The 24,150-nt window shown below is 41.2% G+C and overlaps 1 protein-coding gene and 1 pseudogene across 2 annotated transcripts in view; one reads left to right on the forward strand and one right to left on the reverse strand.

The window, feature by feature from the left end:
- FRY (FRY microtubule binding protein) overlaps positions 1–24,150 on the reverse strand; it is a 260,339-nt gene that overhangs the window by 70,934 nt on the left and 165,255 nt on the right. The window contains exons 30-36 of the mRNA XM_080799698.1: positions 22,330–22,429; positions 21,900–22,071; positions 15,314–15,570; positions 14,691–14,837; positions 13,308–13,476; positions 12,007–12,097; positions 5,205–5,287 (exon numbers count right to left, since the gene is read on the reverse strand). Coding sequence (XP_080655824.1) covers positions 5,205–5,287; positions 12,007–12,097; positions 13,308–13,476; positions 14,691–14,837; positions 15,314–15,570; positions 21,900–22,071; positions 22,330–22,429 — 1,019 coding nt within the window. The remainder of the gene's footprint in view (positions 1–5,204; positions 5,288–12,006; positions 12,098–13,307; positions 13,477–14,690; positions 14,838–15,313; positions 15,571–21,899; positions 22,072–22,329; positions 22,430–24,150) is intronic.
- On the forward strand, positions 16,917–21,784 carry LOC308339809 (large ribosomal subunit protein eL33-like; annotated as a pseudogene). Its single transcript has 3 exons — positions 16,917–16,989; positions 19,137–19,152; positions 21,425–21,784. The product of its transcript is annotated as a large ribosomal subunit protein eL33-like (transcript).

Below are 24,150 nucleotides of genomic sequence, written 5' to 3' on the forward strand. Positions count from 1 at the left end.
GTGTTTGTAGAAAGAATCTTACAAATTTAGGCTAGTAAAAATAACTTTCTAACCATCTCATTTGGTGAGTACGAATTATAGGATCAATGGGTTAGAATCACTTGATTAGACTTTTGAGTTCATTTTTTTGATAATCTAATATACAATTATGCATTACAGAGCAATGGGAAATACAGACACACAAAGAGAAAACATTAAATCATGCAAGTTCTCATCACTGTGAGAACTTGGTCTTCCTCCAATCTTTCCTATTTCAGTAAAATATAACTCCATATTTCCATTTTGCTCAGGACAGGAGCCTTAGAGCTATCCCCGATTTCTCTTTCACATCTCACATCCAACTCATAATCATGACAATAATGATGAAGATAACAGTAATAATAACAATAATAACATTAAGAACTAACACAGGGAGTGCTTCCTTTATACCAAGCACTGATCTATGGATTGCATATATTCTTTTAAAAGATTCATATATTTATTGTGGGGGCAGAAGGATAGGCCTGATGTGGGGCTAGATCTCACAACCCCAAGATCATGACCCGAGCCAAAATCAAGTCAGATGTTCAACCGACTGAGTCACCCAGGCGCCCCTGCATTGCACATATTAATAGCCCAATAATAGGTACCTCTTACCCTTACTTTACAGAGGGGAAACAGAGGTTAGGTAACGTGGCATCATATTCAGTGAGCTCTACCCTCAAAACAAATCCAGAAGAAGACCACTTTTCACCATCTCCATTGCTGCCAGTGTAAGCCACCATGTTCTCTCACATGGAGACTGCAATGGCCTCCCTACAGTCTGCCCTCCTTGCCCCTCTACAGTCTTCTGTTTACTACTGAGCAGCCAGAGCAATCTTTTGGAAACAGAAGTTCATTCCCATCTCTCTCTCTGCTTGACACTCTCCAGTGGTTCCCCTTTCCACTCAAAATGAGGTTTCAAACTCTACACCATGGCTTTAAGGCCTTACGAGGTCTATTACTCTCTTGGCTCATCTCCTCCTACCATCCTCCTTGCTCACACCATCTTAGTCATTCTGGCTTTCTTGCTGCTCTGTGATCACACGAGACACCATCAAACTTCAGGGCCTTCCCATCTAGCATTCCCTTTGGCTGCAGTGCTTTTCCCTGGAGAGCCTGTGGCTCCTTTAACTCACACAGGTCTCTGACCCAGGACCACTCTATTTAAAATCTATCTCCCACCCCAATCACTTTCTATCCTCTCACCCTGCTTTAGTTTTCCTTCCTGGCACAGTTCACCCATTCATAGGCACTGGGTCCCTCTTCTGACTCTCATATGAGCTCCACAACAGTGGAGACTTTACTTTGCTCATTGTTGTTTCCCTAGTACCTTGACCAGTATCTGACAGTAGTAGGGAATCAACAAATAGCTTTTGAATGAAAGACCTTCTTCAATTCTATCTTTAAAGTAAATACAGCAATGAGTTTGAAAACAACCTAACCTTACACCTAAAGGAGCTAGAAAAAGAATAAACCCCAATCCACCAGAAGGAAGGAAATAATAAAATTAGAGCAGAAATAAATGTTACAGAAACTAAAAACAAATACAACACATCAATGAAACCAGAAGCTGGTTCTTTGAAAAGATCAACAAAGTTAATAAACCTCTAGCCAGACTCATCATGGAGCTCCTTCTTACAATGGTCTCAGTAGAGGCCAGCGGCATTAAAGACAAGCAGTTGCACTGGGGGCCCCATGATATGGGCCAGGTACATGGCTTCAGACAAGCTGGCTCTGTCCTACAACTCAGGTTGTAGTGTATTAAGAAGGGTGTATTAGATCATCTTTAAGCAAATTCTATTATATGTAGTTTTTCTTGGCTGTGCTCTTGAAAGGCAGTGAGAGATAACAGCTTCAAGGCTGCTGTACTATGTAGAACTGTCCTTAGCGGTTAACAGAACCAGTGGAGGGGGTGTCTTCCCATGGTGAAAACTGAGGCTTGGGGCAAGGGCAGGCAAGAGGACACAGCCCACTTCTGGGATGTCAGGGATGGGAGTTTTCCAAGGGCAAGTTTCAGGATTTGCCTCAAAGCGTTAGGTCTTACTAACACTCCCAAAATCAAGCAACTGGAACCTTATAAATTCCATGCCATCAAGCTTGGCCACAATGGTTTTAGCCCAGGAGAAATGTAAAGCATGTGTGACAATTCTTCTCAGACCTCCCAGTAAATTACCTACAGAATGTTTCATTTTCAGCAAATGAACGTTTTGACTAAGTGTCTAGGATAAGGTCATTGCAAGATGTACTTCTAAGTAATCAGCTACTCTATAATAAAACTTAAAAGGAGAGCAGAAATGGAAAGAATATCAAAGAATTAAGAAAAAAAGAAACTTGTCAGATTTCTGTTAGGAAAGGATATACTTTTCTTTGTTTCGATGATGTTCTCGGATACACATCTGACCAGCAACAATGTACTGGGTTGTTAGATTAGGAATAAGTTGGACTGAAACTGGTTTTCTACAGTTGGGTCTAAACTACTAGGCCTCAGCTGCTATCCAGCTCAACTAGTTGTATCCTTATTATAGGGTTAAGTACACTAGCATATGGCCTTAGAGAATAATGCAGATATTTTAAGTAGTTCTAAAAAAGCTTACATCATACCAGTAGGAAGATTTTTATAGATCTGTGTCCTAATCTGTTTTTTGTCCATTTTACTCAAGGGTTTGTTTGTTTGTTTGTTTGTTTTTTTAATAATAGGAAATATTCTCAGGAGGCTGCACACAGTCCTTCCACCTGGGTAAACCCAGATTCTGAAGCCCTGGGGCACTAGGTCTCTCCTGATTCCTTCTTACTCTTTCTATCTCTAATGATCCTCCCAGGAATTCAGGGAGAAAACAATGGCCCTTCAGATACACCAGATGTGTGGCTATAAGGTTTTGGAGTTGAGCCTACCAATCTTTGCTTTTCTTATGGCACAGGCCATTTCCCTCACTGTGTAGCTAGAACCAAAAATACACCCAGTTACCAAAGTCCCAAGGGGATTTGTGCCCTATTAGACGTGCTGCCCCCTCCAGACAACCAGAGTTAAGTTCTATTGCTTAAACACCTAGAAAACCATCTTAGTAGATATTTTCTGGGTTTTTCTGTGATGAGAATATGGTTTGAATCACTTGATTTCATTTTCTCTTACATGAATTATTTAAAATAGAAGCTCTCAGTCCCCAAATGATATGCTATGAACTGGAACTTCTCTGGCTAGTAACTGCCACCACGTCAAGGTTATTATTGACAGACAACTCAACTGAACTCAAATTCTGTACCCAAATTTTCCCATTAAAACGCTGCTTATTTTATGCCACACAAGTTTGTAAAAACAACGTTTCTAGGTGAAATAGAGGCCATGATGAAAGCATCCACAACTTTCACAACTTCAAAGCTTTCACAACTATTCACTATAGTTTTTTTTTTCCTCTTCACAAATACTTCTATTACTTTTTCTTTTTGTCCTTAAAACCCGTGATGCAAGTTTGTGTAATGACACAATTATCTCATTTTACTATAATTATCCTCTGAAATTCACTATTTCTGTATTTTTTAAAATGACTGAAATGACTTTATTATAGCATTTCTATCAAATTCTATGTCCTGGACCCAGAGCAAAGAGATACAGTTCGAAGGAATCAACTGGCAAAAACAGCAATATTCCTGATGTAAAACCCACTGTCATAGACTGTTAGGTTTTGTTATGCTTGTCACATTCTGGCAGGGGCAGGGGGCAGCATTTGACAGCTTCACCTTTTCTTTCTTTTTCTTTTTTAATAAAGATTTTACTTATTTATTTGACAGACAGAGACCACAAGTAGGCAGAGAGGCAGGCAGAGAAAGAGGGGGAAGCAGGCTCCCTGCTGAGCATAGAGCCCGATGCAGGGCTCGATTCTGGGACCCTGGGATCATGACCTGAGCCAAAGGCAAAGGCTTTAACCCACTGAGCCACCCAGGTGCTCCTGCTTCACCTTTTCATGATGCAATTTTTTTTGTCCTCAAATTCTGAGTTATTATTATACAGCAACCAGACTTTTCTTGAACTAATAGCTCTCCATTTCTCAGCTACTACTCTCATTTGTACAATCTAGTCCCATCCTAAACTGATGGTCAGTGCCCCTGAGATTTTAAATATTCAGTGTTTGGTGAGTAGGGTCCCCTGATAGGGCACAGAAGAAAAGAAAGTACAAAGGACTTTATTTTATCTCAGACTGATAGTAAGAAGTTATATAGGGGCATAGTTGAAACTTAACCTACGTTAGAGTATGGCAATTATATATGGATTTTAGCTATCCTTTCCATTGGAATTTTCAATGCTGGAGATGCCTGACTATGCATTAAGAAGGAGAGTCAGGACAGCTAAAACACAGTGTCATTACAACTTTGTAGCCCTTACCCACTCCACACATTTTCCATAAAAACAAAACAAATCAGAACAATAGCTACAGAGGCCCTGTGCTTTGACAAATGAACCTAACTCATGAAATACCACCATACTTACAATTTCCACCAAAAGAGACACATAAATCCCAACAGATAGTTTACTCATTTCCTAAGCATAGCAAAATGTCCCAGGGAGCGTTCTTTGGTTCCAGAATTTCTGCAGCACTTGTGACCAAGCGCTACCCTTTACCTGCTCAGTATCCACAGAAGCTGTCCAGGGCTTAAACAAAATAAATGAATGCACTGACCTTTTGGGTGTTCCCACCTTCCCAGGGTACGAAGAAATTCCTGTGACAGTTACATCTCCCAGTTTAGTGAGGTCTTCCCTTGGCTACTGAGACTATGCCATGGAGAGAGATTCAATGTGAAAACAGATCCTCCCCTGGGCGAGCTGACTCACAGAGCTTAAAGGTCAAATCCACTCTTAAGACAGGTCGAAAACCTGAAATGCAATATCTGTTCTCTAGTGGGACAATTTCTTACGAGGCTCTCCCCAACTGCATCACCAAGGAAAAATGCCAAGCATATAAAAATGAGGATTTGGGCTGTAGTTTGATGTTTGCTAATTTCGATTTGTTCATTGCATGGCTTCCTTTGACTTTTAAGATGCTGACTCTGTGCTCACCTGCAGAGTTGGATTATGTGGTTACTTAATATTTATGGGTCTCTTTTCAGTAATTAGAACAGGAATAATCAAAATGCTCATTTTCCACTCCCCAGCCACCTGGATTCCGTCTGAATAACCTGCTGGCACTTACTTTTATCTTCATCATACGATCCTCCAGAACTATTGCTGTATCTTGACTCTAGGCGGGTGTGGGCTCTGATGACGTTACTAAACCTTCAAATACAAGAACAATCATTGGAAATGCTGACACGTGTGTGTGTGTGTGCACACGCACGCACGCACATGTGTGCAGTTACTCATAAACACATACTATTATTCAGTGGTTGAGTTTTTTGGCAGTGAGTTCCAATGATGTTTTTCCTCAAAGAATACTGTAAAAATTGTACCTCAAGCATTTTGTTTTCCTTGAGAGGGTCAGTGTGGTCACCCTTGCTCAGATTCATGGGGTCAAGCCTTCATAAGATACGTATTTTAAGGTTAATATTTGGATTGAGCCAGAATATAACATTCATTTAGAAAGAAAATGGAAATGACACTGAATAATTTAAATCCCTAATCACATGGTATCCTGGCGTAAGGCAGGTGGTAAGTAAGTAATGGCTGACTGATTAAGTCAAAACAGATAGAATTGGGAATTTATAAAAATGGTTTCCTAACAAACCCTGGGCTTTATCAGCTTTACAGTTTCCCTTAAAATGATCTAAAGGTTTTCAGGAAAGGTCCTACGTGAGGAAACGGGCTGAGAAAGGTTATACAACTTGTCAACCACAGAAAGGTGGCAGGAGGAGGGTGCTTTGAGAGCCATGCTGCCTCTGAGCAGATGGACAGGTGACTTTAGGGCTGAGCTCTCCCTCACTAGCTCTGTGACCTTGGCCAAGTCCTGTATCTCCCTGGAGACCCTGTGTCTGCACCTGCCAAAAAGGAATAAGAATACTTCACCATTTACTTCACTGGGGTTGTTGTGGCAGTCAAAAGAAATAACACAAGAACATTTGCCACACTGTGAGACAACCAGCTCTAAGGGATTAGTTATTATATCTCTACCTTGAATTTCTTTTTTTTTTTTTTTTTTTTTTTTTTTTAAAGATTTTATTTATTTATTTGACAGAGAGAGAGATAGAGAGCACAAGCAGGCAGAGAGGCAGGCAGAGGCAGAGAGAGAAGCAGGCTCCCCACTGAGCAAGGAGCCCGATGCGGGGCTCGATCCCAGGACCCTGAGATCATGACCTGAGCCGAAGGCAGCGGCTTAACCCACTGAGCCACCCAGGCGCCCCTCTACCTTGAATTTCTAGAATGCCTTGCCTTCTCTCTTCAGGGCACCAAAGGCTTTCAAATCAATAGCATTTTTGTCATCCACAGGCCTACAACGTAGGGCAAGGGGGCGACTGAGGGGAAGTGATGATAAAACTGTATATTTATATCAAATGATCAACAGGTTTTATCTACTTAATATATATGTAGTCAAAGCAAAGAACTAAGGTTATCTAGAAATATCTGGAAAATTCAAACTAGAGTAGGCATGGTCCCCTTCATTACTGGTGTTCTGCCTTAATTGACAACTGATCAACACTCTATTTCCCTCTATAACACTGGGGAATGCAGGGTTGTATCTATCCTCCAGTGAATGGAGAAAAAGAGATGCTTTAGGAAAAAGTCCTGGACGTGCCATTAAGACACCTACCTTGTCCCGGTGTATAACCTCAGAACATCAGTGATTTAGATTTGCTGAGCACAGAAATGTAATAGACTATAACGACTTTGGTTTTTTCTTTTTTTTTTTTTTAATTTAGTTTTGTCGCTTTTTTTAAATTTTATTTTTTCAGTGTTCCAAGATTCATTGTTTATGCACCATACCCAGTGCTCCATGCAATACGTGCCCTCCTTAATACCCACCACCAGGCTCACCTGTCCCTTCACCCTGCTCCCCTCCAAAACCTCAGTTTGTTTCTCAGAGTCCACAGTCTCTTGTGGTTCCTGTCCCCCTCCAATTTCCCCCAACTCCCTTCTCCTCTCCATCTCCCAATATCCTCCATGTTATTCCTTATGCTCCACAAGTAAGTGAAACCATATGATACTTGACTCTCTCTGCTTGACTTATTTCACTCAGCATAATCTCCTCCAGTCCAGTCCATGTTTGACTTTGGTTTTACTGACCTCTTCGATGTTGGCTGCAACTGACAGAGCCATCTTTTCCATAATAACTCTGTATTTCAAGCATTATTGTCATATCTTTTGGGCTACTGCTTTGTGAATCCATACAACAGAACAGCTAGAACATCTGCTCAGTCTGTCTACATGAGACTGAACTTACGGAATTAGAAAAGTGACGAACCTATTACCTTCTGAAGACATTCTTTAATCATATTTGTGCTGACAAATATAAAATTAAAAACAGTGTAAGCAGAGCCCATTCAACAATAAACATAATCAGGGGGAAAGGAATTCCACATCTGGAGACTTCCATGGGACAGAGCTCATGAACCATAAACAGTATTTGCTGGCTTTATAATGACACTCTGGAAGGGTCAGGCAAGAAAGAATTATAGAATGGATGGCAGTTCTTCTCTTTTCCTTTGAGATGCATATAAAGGAGGAGAGGGCAGAGGTTATGAAGCCAAGACGAACAAGGGCAACAAGCCCCTTCTAGACTGTTCTCTTTACTCTGGAGAAGGTCAAAACCATAGTGCAGCAAAGTATAAGCTTGGCAACAACAACAACAAAAAAGTAAAAACTGGCTCCTAAAATCTGTTATTTTCCCTTGCTTTCCTGGCTTGAAGAAAACAATTTCAGTCTGGGCTTTAGAAAAATTTCAAGGATTAAGTAGACCAAATGCCCTTTTAACATCAAAGGTACATGTCTTAAGAAATATATCATGAATATCACTGATAAGAGAAACACGAGGAGGACAAAATGTTTCTCTAAATTTTAACTTGCTGATTTAGCTCAAAGTAATACTTAGGCAACTTTTTGTAGATTATTAATTTCTATCCCTGTATCAACAGAGATCACCAGATATATAAATTAGAAGCTTATTGCTTTGGCTCCCTGTGAAAAATCCTTTCATGGAACTATAAATTTATCAAATAAGGATAAGGGTTGATACATTAAAAATACTTATGGTTCTGCATATTTTACAAACTGTTATCATAGCTATTTTAATAAAAAATGTGTTCACGGGGCGCCTGGGTGGCTCAGTTGGTTAGGCGGCTGCCTTCGGCTCAGGTCATGATCCCAGCGTCCTGGGATCAAGTCCTGCATCAGGCTCCTTGCTCGGCAGGGAGCCTGCTTCTCCCTCTGCCTCTGCCTGCCACTCTCTCTGCCTGTGCTCGCTCTCTCTCTCTCTCTCTCTCTGACAAATAAATAAAATCTTTAAAAAAAAAATGTGTTCACTTTGTTGTTTAATAAAAAAAATTCAACATGATAAATCCTTCTTTGATTTTAGGGTAGTTTCGGGGTGCCTCGGTGGCTCAGTTGGTTAAGGGTCTGTGTTCGGCTCAGGTCATGATCCCGTGGCCCTGGAATTGAGTTCTGCCTCACTGGGCTCCCTGCTCAATGGGAAGCCTGCTTCTCTCTCTCCCTCTGCCCCTCCCCCAGCTTATACTCTTTCTCTCTCTCTTGCTCTCTCTGTCAAATAAATAAATAAAGTCTTTAGAATAATAGGAATTTAGGGTAGTTTCTGTTAGTAGCTTCCAATGAATTGTTTTGTTTATTTTTACACACTGAAAGTTATAAAATTCACTGTATTCTTTTTTACTTTGTCTCTTGAAGAACTCAAGTTTAGGTTAATATTAACTTTGAGTAGTTTTCCTTAGTGAGCACTTGAGGACTTTTGACACGACTATCTTACTCTTCTCTTAGCTTGGCCCTTATTCCTTTACCCTTGTTTTAATGTTTTAATCTGAACTTTTTGTTGGTAGACATGATAGTATTAAATATTACCGAAATACATCAAAGGACCATTAATCTAGCTGGGAAAAAAACATGGCATCAGGCCTGCTTCTTTGCACAACTCCATGGCGCCCCCTGGAGCCCAGTCATGTATTTTGGGGACTAATATCCCCAGGAGTTGAGTAACACAGTCTGGTCAGTATTTCTGACCAATTGTATCTGTAGAGTCTTTGTCTACAGATACTGTAAAGAACAGAGTAAGTAACTCTTCTGTAATGGGGTTAGCAAGAGGGAGGGAGAAAGAGGGGCCAGATGGTGTTTGGACAACTTATCTCTGGGGCTATGAGATTTCTCCCATTTTCATTCACATACTGAATAAACATTATAGAAGCCCTCCTATGTATAGCAGTATAGGCTAATTATAAGGATAGCAATATTTGTATGAGATATATGGTCTCTGTTTTCCAAGAATGAAAATCTAGTGGTTGAGACAAGCATGTGTACAAGTACCTATAAATCAACATGAAAGAGTCTACAAGAAGGAAGGGTAATAAGTAGATTCAAGAGAAATAAGGTATTTTAGTCTGCTTTCATAGAAAAGAGAGAATGTATTAGAGAAATCGTACAGGTGGAGTACAGGATCAATGGAATAATGGTATCCTTTGGGATAGAATAGTCATGTATGTATGATCATATTTATATTTATTTAAATATTTATTTATATATTTATTTAAATATTATTATATATTTCTTTATGTATTTATTTAAATATAAATATGATCAATAAAGCTATAGATAAATAGATATAGCCATTATGAAAGGACCAGATATATATGCATGTGTATAAAAAGTATGGGTACATAAATGTGTCAGGCTTTCCAATGGCCAACAGAGATATGGTGAGAGAGAAAGACAGCAAGAGTTAAAAAAGAAAGCCTCTACTCGAGGTGTTCTCTGGTCTCAATATTAGAGAGATGATTGGCTTCTTAATTTCAAGGGCCACCACTAAAAACTTGGGCAGGACACTCAGGACTCTGGTCTTTAAGGGGCCTTTGTAATGAGATGTTAATATATAGACATTCATCATGTTTCTACCCTAAATAAAATGAAGATTGGAAAATTCAGTCTAGACAATAAATGATAAAGAATGTTACACTCCAACTAGGAAGTAGAAATCTCTTTAGAGACATAATGTGATTATTTACCATGAGGAAATTTTCCAAAGAAGGTGATAATAAATGTGGACTAAAAACATGTTAGTTAATCATCATGTATTGTCACTGATGAGGGAAGTGTGAAAACCTTTACTCATCTCCAAGAAAAAAAGAAAGGACTTTATTAGTGATCTGTACAGGGCAAGATCTATGCTCATGACTCACTGGGTTTGGGCTTTTTGCCTGAAGGAAAGCTCCTGTGATTGACCATTGGGATTTAAGGCAGGGCAGCAACCCAGGAATGGATCCACTGAGGAGTCTGATAAGGGCCTGCCTGAATTGGAAACGAGCCTTCAAAACTCCAAAGGCAGTTCGTCCTATGTCAGATACCCTTCCACCTGCAGCCACCGCCATATTCTCATGCAGGATGAAATCCTGAGGATGGTCATGGAGCATCTGGAAGCATTATGGCTTGACTGAATTATTTCTATTATTTGATCTACTGAATTTTCTCCATTATGAATTTCTATGAGTATCTCATCCTTGTTACTAATTTCTTTGGATCTTTTAAAATTTATTTTTGTGCATGTGTGTGTGTGCACAAGAGAGAGCAAGCGATGTGGGAGTGGGGGCAGAGGGAGAAGCAGATTCTCCGTTGAACAGGGAGCCTGATAGGGGACCCAATCCCAGGACCCCTGGGATCATGACCTGAGGTGAAGACAGACACCTAACCGACTGAGCCACCCAGGCGCCCCCTTATTACTAATTTCTTAAGTGAAAGGGCTCCTTGGGAGTTTTCATCAGAAAATGGCCAGCCTAAGGAGTTTTCAACACCTATGAAAATAAATATATATAATAATATAATAAATATTTATATATAATAAATAAAAACTAATATAATTTATTATATATTATTATATTATAGAAATAATAAAGTAATATAATAATTAATAACCAATAATTAACAAACATTTATATATTTAAATAAATATAAATCATTATGTTTATTTAAAAATAAAAATAGTTTTTATTTTTAAAGATTTTAAAAATATATTTATTTATTTAGGGCACAGATTGGTGGGGGAAGAGGAAGAGAGAAAATACTTAAGCAGACTCCCCGCTGGGCATGGAGCCCAACACAGGGCTGGATCTCAGGACCCTGAAGTTGAAAATAAGAGTCAGATGCTTAACCAACTGAGCCACCCAGGCACCCCATCTAAGTTTTATTTTTTGAGTCCTATTTATTTCTTTTTGTTTGTTTCTCTGTTCTTTACAATTAACCACAGGAAATAGTGATGCAGATTTTACTTATTTATGAGTTAGCCTCTAGGCAGTGTAAAGGGGCAAGAGAAATGCCATAAAAGAGCTAATGTGAAGGGACTAGTGGCTTCTTTTAGCAGGAAAAGGCAGCGTTGTTGGTTAACCAAATGTGACCATGTCGAGATGTAATAAAAATGATGACATTCATAGAACTCACCTCAAGACAACTACTCAATCTCTAAGTAATCATTCCATAATCAGATCTTAGAATTTCACATGGAAATTCCCTCTAATTCCAGATGGTCTGTGCCCACTAACAGAACAACGAGTGGTTTTTATTAAGCCCTGTGGTAAGTGGGATTCGACCACCAGAATGACATCCCTCTTAATCTCTCTCTTCTCTGAATTTTCTCAGGGAGAAATCATTATCTTTAAGGATATGCAGAGCAGAATCAGAGTCAATTTGTATTTCTAAAAGCAAAGAATATGTGTGTGTGTGTGTGTGTGTGTGTGTGTGTGTGTGTGTGTTTGTGTGTGTAATTTATGAAACACCACAAACTCTTACTGATGCCTTTGTGTAGACTATTGCTGAAAGTCATACTGGATATTAAGCCAAATTAGTGCACCAACCTCTCATCAGATTCTTTCAATATCTTACTCTCCTCGGCATCTGGGAAACTGTCTTGGCCGGCAACTACTGTGTTGCTGCTGGAGGTAGTTCCTGTAGGTAGGATTAGAAAAAAATGTGGGGGGGAAGGGTTAAGCCCAGTTCTCAAGTAATTACAGTGAAGGATTTCTGACAAAATCTCATGTTTGAAAGACTCCTTACGTCTTCTGTACAATCTCAGACATTCTAAACAAACTTCCAAGCCCACACCACCGAAATGGGAGAATCCCAGACATCTGTTATGGTCAAACCAAATTCCTCAACTCTTTTATAAAGCGAGGCTACAACATTCTTGAAACACTCTTCCTGACCACTTAGGTAATGAGCTCATTTATAGTGGCTGACCCTGCTGCTAGCTGCTTTAGTATATCTGGGTCCAGGAGTTATTAAACTAATGTTAGTGAAGCAAGTTCAAGTACCTAGAGCTTCTGATCCCTGGGCTACTGCTTCTCTGTGGGAACATGCTCTGGCAGCAGGCGCAGGGCAAATAGAGGGGATGAGAGACCGGGGGTGGAGAGAGGTTTGGAGGCAGTTATGATATTAGAAAAATCAAAGGGAAGCCGGTTTCAAGGAACTTGAGGAGGACATTATATATTTCATAAAATGATACCGAGAAGCCGATTAATTGAAAGGGATAATATTGTTGAGGGGCATTTTAGTTAACTCTGGGCGACTATTAGCCAAGAAAATTCCATAGATATAAGAAGGAGGGTCCAGAAAGGAGATTCCTGAGTGATTGCCGTGTCCTGCCAGGGATCAGCCTGAAGTACAAAGCTCCATGGCTTACCAATCCTGGGTCACTTACTGCTGGTCACCCTTACAAAATAATTTCATTAAACCGGTAAGGCCCTTAACAAGTCTCAGCTATTCTGAAACCATCTTTTTTTTTTTTTATTTTAAGATTTTATTTATTTAATTGAGAGAGAGAGAGAGAGAGAGTGAGAGACAAAGAGAGAGAGAGAGAGAGCACACACGTGCAGGCATGAGCAGGGGGAAGGCAGAGGGAGAAGGAGAAGCACACTCCCTCATTCAGGAAGCCTGAATGAGGACTCCATCCTGAGACTCTGGGATGATGACCTCAGCTGGAGGCAGACGCTTAACCAATCGAGCCACCCAGGTGCCCCTGAAGCCATCTCTTAAATGAAAGTTTACACAGGAATAAGAAAAAGTAACACACACATACACTCCCATCCCTTCAGTGCTCTCCATACAGAAAACCCCAGAGATCCAAGACAAGATGGCCACCCCGCTGCCCTTCCCCTACCAGAGGCCGCCGCGGAGGCCTTGCTGCTGGCTGTAAAGCGGTAGAAGGGCGGGTTGTCACAGTGCTGGACGATGGGATTCACCGGCTCCGTCTGCTGCAGCTCAAAGAGAAGCTCTTCCATGGTCTGAATGGTGTTGTTGCGGCACAAGTAGATTGCCACCTTTTTAATCTGAGAAGAAACAGAACACGAGGGATATCTTCCAGAGCTTCGCCCACAAGCGTGCTGAACGTAACCAGTTCCTCTCCACGAACACGTCCTCCCCATCCTGATAGCCTGGCTCCATGGTCTCCAGTGTCTGGATTAAAATTCACTTCTCTTCACATGCTTGTCTGACAGGAGCACACATTAAAGGCCTTACCTTCCCTAATGGCCACGTTTACAAAAGTTACCTTTAGGGCACATGAATTCTCTCTCAGCTGAAAACTTGCTAGCTAAGGCCTTATCTACAAAGTAGTTTATTCATACAAACCATGGGGGAACACTGCTAGTTATTTTTGTTTAAATAAGGAATCCAGTCCTCTGGTATTCTCTACTCCCATGAAAACCATTGCATTTTAGCTGCCTGTAGGGTTTTAAATTTTAAAAATAAGTCTGGATTAAAGCTCTGCATTATTGTGGTCCTCACAGTCCAACCTGAGGCCTGGAAGCCACAGTAGGGCTTAGGTGGTTCAAAAGAGCATGCAGGCAGAAAATCTCTCACAAGAACCAATAGCACACAAATGCCAACTGAGTTAGGTTCTAATTTATTTTATTTTTTAAAATTTTTTTAATTTAAATTCAATTAGCCAACACATAGTACATCATTAGTTTTTGATGTAATGTTCAATGCTTTATCAGTTGCACATGTGAGTTAGGGTTTCAAAAATGCTATTGTTTTATTGATCAGATCACCTTTAAATACAAACACTAAATATCACGTATCTCAGGAAGATTTCTCTCTGTTTATCTCTCCTAACACCTACATTTGAAGAGAAACACCTAGATACTCTCCCTTTTTATTCCATTTTAAGAGCATCAAAATGGAAATACCGAACATTTTTATTAGTCATAATTAATGTGTTACTGAGTTTCTCCTACATATTCAGTCTACTGTTTATAGAAGGCAACTTTTAGTAACTGTTAGGAAAATATCCACCCCTTAATTCACAAGTTTCTGTGTCCAAAGGCTTAGAAAGAGGATGACAGGTGTCCCTAGGACATTGTAGCCTGCTTCTCAGGGGGAAGGACACTTTCAGTGATATGCAGATGAGCTCCTGGGAGAGTAGCATGACTGACAAAACTCAGTATCTCCATTTTACTTAAAGCCAAAAGCACATTCTCACCCGCAGCTGCAGATAAAACCGAAAGGAGCATGGACTCCTGACGGTCTGAGGGGCACTTACATAGGGCAAAAGAAGCGTGTCACTGCTAACCCCACACAGGCTGATCAGGAACTGCAAGGTGACCCTCAGGTTGTTGCTCCATTTCTCATTGTTGGCTAAAGCATTCCAAGCATTTTCCATTTCTGGCCCAGGAACTTCATCTCCGTACTGTAACACACCAGAGAAAAACCGGCCCAGGAGACATGTGGGAAAAACGGCAGGATGCAAAATGTTTGGTTAAAAGTTGTCGTAAGGGTCATGGCCATCTCGAAATTCTAAGAAGGGGGAGACGTGGCCACTCCTCAGGGAGATGCCATTTTTCAGCAACTTATCACGCATCCATCACTCATGTACATACTTATTGTCATGATTTTTAATATGTTCGTGTTATTATTTTTATTATTACTTTTAAAAATTGTGATAAAATGCACATAACATAAAATTTGCCCTTTTTAAGCATACGGTTCAGCAACACAAAGTACATTCACATCGCTGTGCAACCCACACCACGGTCCAGGACCTGCTCATGAGATTCTTAATGGTAAGTGCCACTTGCCCTGACTGGGCAGCACAGGGTTTGAGTAACCCAGGGGTTTCCTGGACGGCAGAGCCGTGTTCCTGAGGCACGGATCCTCGGAGTTTACCTTGGCCGTCATGTACATGAGGTTATTCAGGACCAGTGATGTAGCTTCTGGGGAGCCCCAGCCACTCCCTCTCAGGCCATGGGAAGCAGTCACTTCCCCTTCCCGGTCCTTGACATCATCGTCTGGGCTGCTGGGGCTTGAGCCTGGGAGCAGGAGCCTGCTGTCCACCAGCTCGATGTTGTGCAGCCAAGGAAGCAGGTAGGTGAGCATGATCTGACGCCCATTTGGGTGTGTCGTGGGGAACCGCTGGCTGACCTCTAAAGAGAAGGGCAGGGACACAGAGCCGTGCGTTAGCTTGTCAAATAAAACGAAGCTATTTACACCAACTGCCAGATCAAACAGCGACGTCAGTGTACAAAAAAGCATTTTCATATACAGCAGCTCCCCAAGGCCTCGGAATCTTCCAGCTACATCTGGTGCTCTGCGGAGTGTCGTCAGAGAGCACAGCGGGAAAAGCACGGACTTGGTCAGGGTGGAGTGAGGTGCGAGGCTTTGTGAATTCTAATTCACTACCATGGAAGAGGGGCATCAGGGTGGACAAAACACGGGGCTCAGAATCAGAAGGACATGTGATTAGATCCCAGCTCCTCCACACACTCCCTGCAGGAAATTCTGTGTTAGTTATTTAACCTCTCTGTTCCTCAGTTTCCTCATCTGTAGAATGGGACCACCTTGGGCCACTGTGAGGATCAGGAGAGAGGATCATCAGGTATATTACATGCTGAGCACAGCGCTGGGCATCCAGGAGGCTCTTAATAAGCAGTGGTTGGGACTGTTATGACAAGGACCATTATCTTTCCACTCTTCCGATAGTTTACCAAGTGTCCTCCATGAGTTCTTTGCTGTGAAACTGAGAAGTGAACCTCCAGTGTGTGGACTCACGCTCATGGGATGGACTTGAAAACTGCCAGCTATGTGGCAGGTGCAGGCTCCGTGCTGCACATCATTTTATGAAATACATGAATCAGGAGGGTAAAACTGGACATCCAGCCCAGTGATTTCACCGTGATTTTCTGTGATAGCATTTATGCCTTGTTTCACGGCCAGCAGCATTTAATGTTGTGATCTGAATAAGCTTTCCTCAAAAATAAAAGCACAGCATTACCTACAGGCGGCAAGCTGCCTGTAATCTTTTATTTCTAACATTAAGAGAAGAAACGGTTTTGTTCTAAGGGAACTCCGAAAGCACGGTCTGATGCCCTTGTTATTACCCAGTGTGGCGTGTAATCTCATTCGGAGAGCTCTTGGCCGCTAAACAATAGAACAACACAGATGCCAGGAATTACACCAACATAATCCACTAGATCCCCGAAACAGTAGCTTTAATTGATTTGGCCCTTTTCCTAAAATTACAATTACCATTTTTCTTTTAAAATGTTGAAGACTATCAATCTATTTAATTCTGGACCACAATAATCAGGGTTAAGCTTTCATGTTCCATGTAGCTCAAAGTGTCAAAACTGACTTAATTTCTAAACTTTATGGATGTGATGACTGATATCACGAACTTTTACGACATATATCCAGATCCTTCAGATCCCAGAACATGTATTTATTCAATACATGGGGACTTTTCTAGGGGCAAGCCACTGTACTGGGCACTATGGAGCCAGCAAGGACTCACGGTTCAGTTCATGTCTCTGAGGAGGAGAGTCTGAGGCAAAATATGTTGAGAGGTAACTCTGGGGCGAGGTAGCAAGTGACAAAGGACATGGAGAGGAACAAACAGAGTGCTATAGGGGTTCAGTGAGGGAAAAGCCTTCTGCTTACACAGATTCAGGGCATGTGATAGCAAAAGAACTATTTTAACTCTGCTAGAAAAGGATAGGGAATTTGGAGGGGAATAAATCCTTCCAATTGGAGGGACAAGCGTTATTAAAAATACATTTTTTAACAGTGGCATAAAAACCTCTAGTGTTTTTGAGGCAATGATTACCTTCTAACAGATCACATGATTTCCCTATCTATGATGTTTATTACATCTTGTCTGTCAGGCCCAAGGTCCAACTGATGTGTGTAGGGGGGAGGCACCCAAATGAGGGCCAGGACTGTAGAGGTCTTTTAGAAGGGAAAGGAGGAAAGTGAGATGATGTCGGTGGGCTGCTCAGTACAGTTTCTGGCTCCTCTGGGAATGACCTGTGCAACCCATTTGGCAACATCCAAGGAATTAACTCATCTGACAGTATAGGCAATAAAAATCTCACCACAGTGTTTTTAATAGTAGAAGCAGGGAAAACAAGAGCTAGAAAATCTCTATAATGTCCTTTTTCCATGTTATTTTTAAAAAGTTATTCTTCATAAATCAAAATAGTCCTACAGTCAATTCTTGAAGAAAAACTTAGATTGAACCTGTCATTCATTGTACGAGCTTCTGTTTTTCTTAAACTTGCTATACCATTTACCTCCTCTTCCTGGATTTGTCCGGCCCATTACCAGCTGTTCCCTCTCGGGCAAAAAATAAGCTCAAATCCCATTCACCCTCAGACTCTGCAAATCCCACTGTCACTCCCTCTTCTCTTTTTCCTGCTTTCTCAGCAACGCCACTGAGATGTGGCTTCTGCTGCTCTTTCTCTGCAGAAACTACTGACAGTTAACAGTGATTGTGAATTGTGAGGTCCAGATGGTAATGTTTAGATCTTATCTCCTGGGATCTCTCTGACCCATTCAAGGCTGTAGACTGCTCACTCACTCCACCAATATCCTTTCTTCTCTAGGTTTCCACGATGCCCACCTTCTAGGCGTTCTCTTTCCTCTCTGAATGGGTCTCCATCCCTGTCTGTTCCCTCACTCTTCCTGGGCACGGTCCTCAAAAGCCAGGGGTCTGAATGCTTTCTTTCCCTCTGTGCTCACTCCACTCATGATCTCATCGGTTGCCTTGGTTCTATCTTCTATTCTTCCACGAGTCCTACCTCTGGCCTTCCCTTGACACTAGTCTGTCTCCACACAGGGATGTCTGACAGACACCTACCCTCAATATCCCAAGCAGCGTTCATGATCTCTGCTTTGTCCTTAGTCTCCCCTTCTCCCTGGACTGGCTCTGGAGGTGGGGTTATCACTCCCTACCTCCCAGATATCGTACCAGGGACTTCCTTCTGTATACCCTGCCTGGGAGCGCTTGGCTCTGGTCTCCCCTTTCTATTCTCATGGGGCTGTCTTAGTTCAGGCCTTCATAATTTCCTCTGTGGACCACTGTCATTGTTCCTCAACTGATCCTCTCTCTTTAGACTGGATACTCTTTTATCCATCCTTCAGACACAGTTAGTCTTTCTAAAATGCATTTTGCTCTTGTCCCCCTCTCTTATTTTAAACTGGCCAGTGGCTTTCAGAACCCAAGCAGCTTGGTGGAGGCCCTCCCTGTTCCCAGGGCTCTGAGGGGTTTCAAGGAGCACCTAGCAGTCACTGTCCCACAAGCTGCTTATGGTACAATACAAAGCCTTCCAAGACTTGACTTCTGCCTCTCTGTCTGCCCATGACCATCTCTAGCTTTCTCCCATTCCTGCATGTTGTAGTAGCCAAACCGAATACTACATCATCTCTGGAACGCAGCATGTTTTCTTCCTCTAATTCAACCCATGTGCTATTTCCTTGGTCTGTAATACCTATCTACTTACCAACTCTAATATCAGCTAGTTGTCTGCTTTGCAAATGTCTATTCCTCTTTCTAACTGCAGCTCAGACACCAACTTCTAGGAGGTCTTGCCTGATATTCTTGGCCCAATAATTGTTGTCTTCTATCTCATACACAGAATGCACCTTTTTAAAAAAATTGCACCTGCTTCTCTGTATCATAACCATATGACTGCATATCTTTCCTTATTCCCAGATTATGACCCATTGATGTAAGAGAGACTGTTTTATTCACATCTGTGTTCCTATAACCTAAGCACAGTGCTTGGCATAGAGGTGGCTCTCAAATCTTGGTTGATGTGAACAGAATTACATTTTAGTTTCCCAAGAAGAGAACTAGTTTATCAGGAAGTCTTTTCTGGAATCCCCCCACTGTTTCAGGCATGGGACAAGGATATGACTAATTCTGTTGCAGATAGATGGAAAGGTTTTCACAGCAGAAGAAGATTTTTAATTAGGTTTTTTTTTTTTTTAAGATATATTTATTTATTTTAGAGAGGTGGGAGGGCAAAGGGGGAAGGAGAGAGAGAAACTCAAGCAGACTCTGGGCCGAGCACAGAATATGACATGCGACTTGAGCTTACAACCTTAAGATCATGACCTGAGCCAAAACCAAGAGTTGGATGCTTAACTGACTGAGCCACCCAGGTGCCTTCCCACTTTTTTAAAAGTTTATTTATTTGAGTAATCTCTACAACCAACGTGGGGCTTGACTTGAAGATCAAGAGTCGCATGTCCTTCCAATTGAGCCACCCAGGCACCCTTGGTATTGTCTTTTTTTTCCCAATTAATTTATTTATTTGATGGGGGAGAGGGAGAGAGAGAATCTTAAGCAGACTCCCCTCTGAGCACAGAGCCTGACTCAGGGCTTTATCTCATGACCCTGAGATCATGACCTGAGCAGAAACCAAGAGCTGCATACTTAAATGACTGAGCCACCCAGGCACCCCAGATTTTCAGTTAGGTCTTCAGGAAGACTGGAATTAGGGAGGAGAGAAGGGCCATTTCTGGAAAGGGAAGAGCACACACAGAAGCAAGGACGGACAAAAGGGCCTGGCATGTAAAAGATCAAGTGAGATGGGAATAGAAGGTTCTTGGATGAAAAGGTGGAAAGCAAGTTTGGAAGAAGGGGAGGTTTTTTTTTTTTTATTATTGGTGAAAGAGTTCCTATTATTTAATGTCTCTAAGCCTTAGCATCTCTGTAAAATAGGAAGGGTGATTATGGTGGTGGCGATGGTGGTGGTGGTGGTGGTCATTCCAAGCCAGCACTAGGTGAACTGCTGGGGTTTATCAGCTTGTTTTAATCCTTGCACCCTCTGAAGTAGTTACTACTGCCAATAAGGACATGGAATTTAGAGGTTTCATGACTTGCCCAGGTCAAACAGCCAGCAAATGGCGGGGCCAGGGATGAACCCAGGCTGTCAAACCCGAAGCCTCATTTCTAACCACTGCTTGTGGGTTTGCAGAAATGAAATGATAAATGAAGTATACATAAAGTGCCTAATATAGAGCACTCAATGGATGGAAACTTATCAGCAGTTATTTTTAGGACAGCTGAGCAGAGAAGTTTTAGTGGAGAAGTGCTGTGCATATTTGGTTTTGAGTAGTGGGTGGATTGCAGGGTTGAGGACTGTAAGCAGGGGATGTTGGGCACAGATGGGGTCGGGGGATGGATGAGGATCTAGATGGAGGCCCTGGTAGCATAGATGGAAAAAGAGGACCAACAGAGACCAAAATCAGCCCCTTAGCATAGTGCTCCTTAGGCAGGAAGTTAAATTAACAAATGTAATTCCTTAAAGTGAGTTTTTTACAAAAATTACTCACAAAGACTACTTGTAAAGATGTGCTAAAAATCTAAACTCTCAACAACCTATGTATGTAGCAACAAACAAGGTATAAAACACCATCCCTAACACCACAAAGACCAACTTGCAGCAATTCATATGTATTAGAAATTATGCCACGCATATTTAACTTATTTGGGAAATTTTACACATGTAAGTTATTTAGAAGGTTTATGACTAAATCTGAGCATCTCTGCATTTGTCCTATTTATATTAGATAAACCTATGCTATTTTAGATAAACACGTTTTTAAATACTTAAATGTATTCCAGAATTGACTTTTATATGTAAGTGGAGTTAGTCCAAAACAATTGTGATCTACGAATTTAACATCAATAATTTGACTCCAAAATGATACTAGACTTGAAAAAGGAAGATTCCAGCCTCCCTGTTCTCTTTCCACCATTATTTTAAAGATTTTATTTATTTATTTGACAGACAGAGATCACAAGGAGACAGAGAAGCAGGCAGAGAGGGGAGGAAGCAGGCTCCCTGCTGAGCAGAGAGCCCGATGTGGGGCTCGATCCCAGGACCCTGGGATCATGACCTGAGCTGAAGGCAGAGGCTTTAACCCACTGAGCCACCCAGGCGCCCCGCTCTTTCCACCATTTTGAAGGCTGTGGAAGCCTGCTGATAACAGGACTCCTAAAATAACAAATGTTCTCTGGAAACCTGTGGTCCAAGGCCATTTTCCATTTTTGCTGGCTATAATAGGGGTCTCTGGAACCAGAAGGAACACACAGCTCTTCTCCCAGTTGAGGATGTTTATGCTTGAGATGAAACTGAATTCTCTCTAGACAGGAGATACTCTTATGTGTACAAAGCAAGGAACAACACAGCGAATCCTAGTGGTAAACCCAATAAAACCAGAGTAATCTGGGGAAAGGTAACTCTGCCTCATGGAAACAGCTGCACAGTTCGGGCCAAATTCCGAAGCAACCTTCCTGGTAAGGCTGTTGGACACAGAATTCATGTGACAATGTACCCCTCAGGGATTTAAACTTGATGAAAAGTAAATAAATAAAAATGTAGATTTGTTCTCTTATAAAGAATAAAATAAAGTAAAGGGGAGATAACTTTGTGCAGAAATGATCACACGTGTCCTTGTGCGGTACCTGAGAAGAGTGGAAGCGTGAGCTCAGGGTACATCCTGGCCAGTTCACATGACAGGAGCGCTAGTGACACGCTGTACAGGGGTGGCAATGGGCCATGTGTTCCATAGAGAATACTGCCAGGTCTCTGTTCAGCTACTTTCTTTGAGTACACGAAAAGCTTGGCTTCAAGGATCTATAGAGAGGTAGGAAAGTGAGAAATGGTATGAAAAAACATTGGCTGGCAGTCTCAGGAGGATTTATGTTGCATCAAGTTTCATAGTAACAAAAGTAATAAGTGCATATTTTAATACAGTATTAAAGGTAAAGCATCAGTTAGTTCCCGCGTTTAGAGAAGGTTACGTAATGGTCTTCTCACTCCTCTATATCCCCACCAGCGATACACAGTAACCACCCTCTCTCTGAAGTTTCTGTGTAAGTAGATGATACGTGCCTGCATGAGCTGCATGGAGATTTCATAGATCTCTCTGTTGGTGTCAGAGGCCTTGAATAGAACAAGGTTTAACAATGTCACTATGTCGAAGGGATAGTTCCTAAAACAGAAAACAAAAACAAAAAAACAAAAACAAAAAAACCAAACAGCACAGTTTGTAAGATAGCCTGGTTAGTCATCTTGATAAATCATTACCTCTCAAAATTACTAATGACATTTTCATGCCCATTTGCCCACTTGGCCATTCCCCTCCCCCCCATTCTTTTGCTGTTTATTAGGAAAAGAGAGATAGCTCTATTTTTGTTTGAAATTGAATATTGTTGCACTGGGATAATTGAACACACAAATATCTATCTAATGTAAATAGATTTTAATGAAAACCAAATAAAAATAGAAAGAACAGAAGATGATATGTTTATATTTCTCAGTAACTCACAGATTTAATATTTTCATTCTATCCATCTAAACATAGGAATCACCATACATATACCAGGAACATTTGCACAGTACTCATGATACTCAGTTAGTAAGGCTGGTCCCTTCCTCTAAGGGAGACTTACTATATAGTTAGGGAGATAATCTATATGATCTTTCATGATGAGAGTAGGCACAGCATGCTACAGAATCCCGATGAGGGACACCTACGCCAGACTTGGGGTAACAGAAGCCTTTTCCAGGGGGAAACAAGTAAACTGATATTTGCGGAGCCAGGAGACATTAGTCAGGCCATGGAAAGGGTAACATGGGGGAGTGTTCCAAGCAGAGACAACTGCATTTTGAAAGATGACAAGAAGGAAGCAGCAAGATCCCTTCTGAAAGAGTCTCTGTGTAGCAGACCGAGTAAAAGAATTAGTAGAGGAACAGAAGATGGGACTAGGTTTCCGAAGATAACCAGCGGATGGACTTCAACCTAAAAGTTAAGGAGATCCTACAGGATTTGCAGTAGGGAAGTGAGGCAATGACATCACTTTTGACGAAGCACTCTTGAGTGCTCTGCAGAGAAAGGGTTTGTAAGGGGGTCAATATTGGGAACTGTTGCAATACTCCAAAGGGGAACCAATGAGGGTTTGAATTAGGGCAAGAATGGTAGAGACAGAAAGGAGAAGACAAGATCTGAAAAACACTAAGGAGAGAAAATGGGCAGGATCTGGTAATTGATTGCACGCATGGGATGGAAACTGGAGGTGGGGAGTAGGAACCCAGGCAGAAGGTGATGTGGCAAAGAGCAGTATAATCAAATGGAACATGGAACTTAAATACATTTTCTTTTCTTGCTACATAATACTCTTTAAAGATGATGTTAAAAAAAAATCTGTACTTTTTTTTCCAGTGGAAAAGAGGTCATAAATAGAAAACTCTTGGTGAAATAAACAATTAGGAAATGGTCCATAGGTAGTGAATGAGTGACATTTATCTTGAGGTAAACTTAAGAAAGCAGAAGATGGCTTGGAGGTGAAAAAAAAAAAGTGATTGTTTTCTTGTGGGTTCTTTTTTTGATTCTATAATATAATTATAATTGCCTAAAAAGTTCTGTTTTTGAACAATCACCCCTCAAAAAAGGCATCATACTATTACGAATATATGCCCACCTTCCAGTAAGTTTAACAAGAGATCATAGTGAGCACTAGTTAAATACGTGAGAAAGGATGGTTTTCACTTATTTTTGATATTAATCAAATTTAATTTTTTATCTTATTAGTAACATAACAACTTTCAAAAAAAGATTCAAGCAGCACATAAGGCCAGAGTATTCTGAAAATGGCTCACTCACACAGCTGGTGAGTTGGTGCTGGGTGTAGGTAAGTGCATAGAATAAAATGT

The sequence above is a fragment of the Martes martes genome (assembly GCF_963455335.1).
Source record: "Martes martes genome assembly, chromosome: 3".
NCBI classification, from domain to species: Eukaryota; Metazoa; Chordata; class Mammalia; order Carnivora; family Mustelidae; genus Martes; species Martes martes.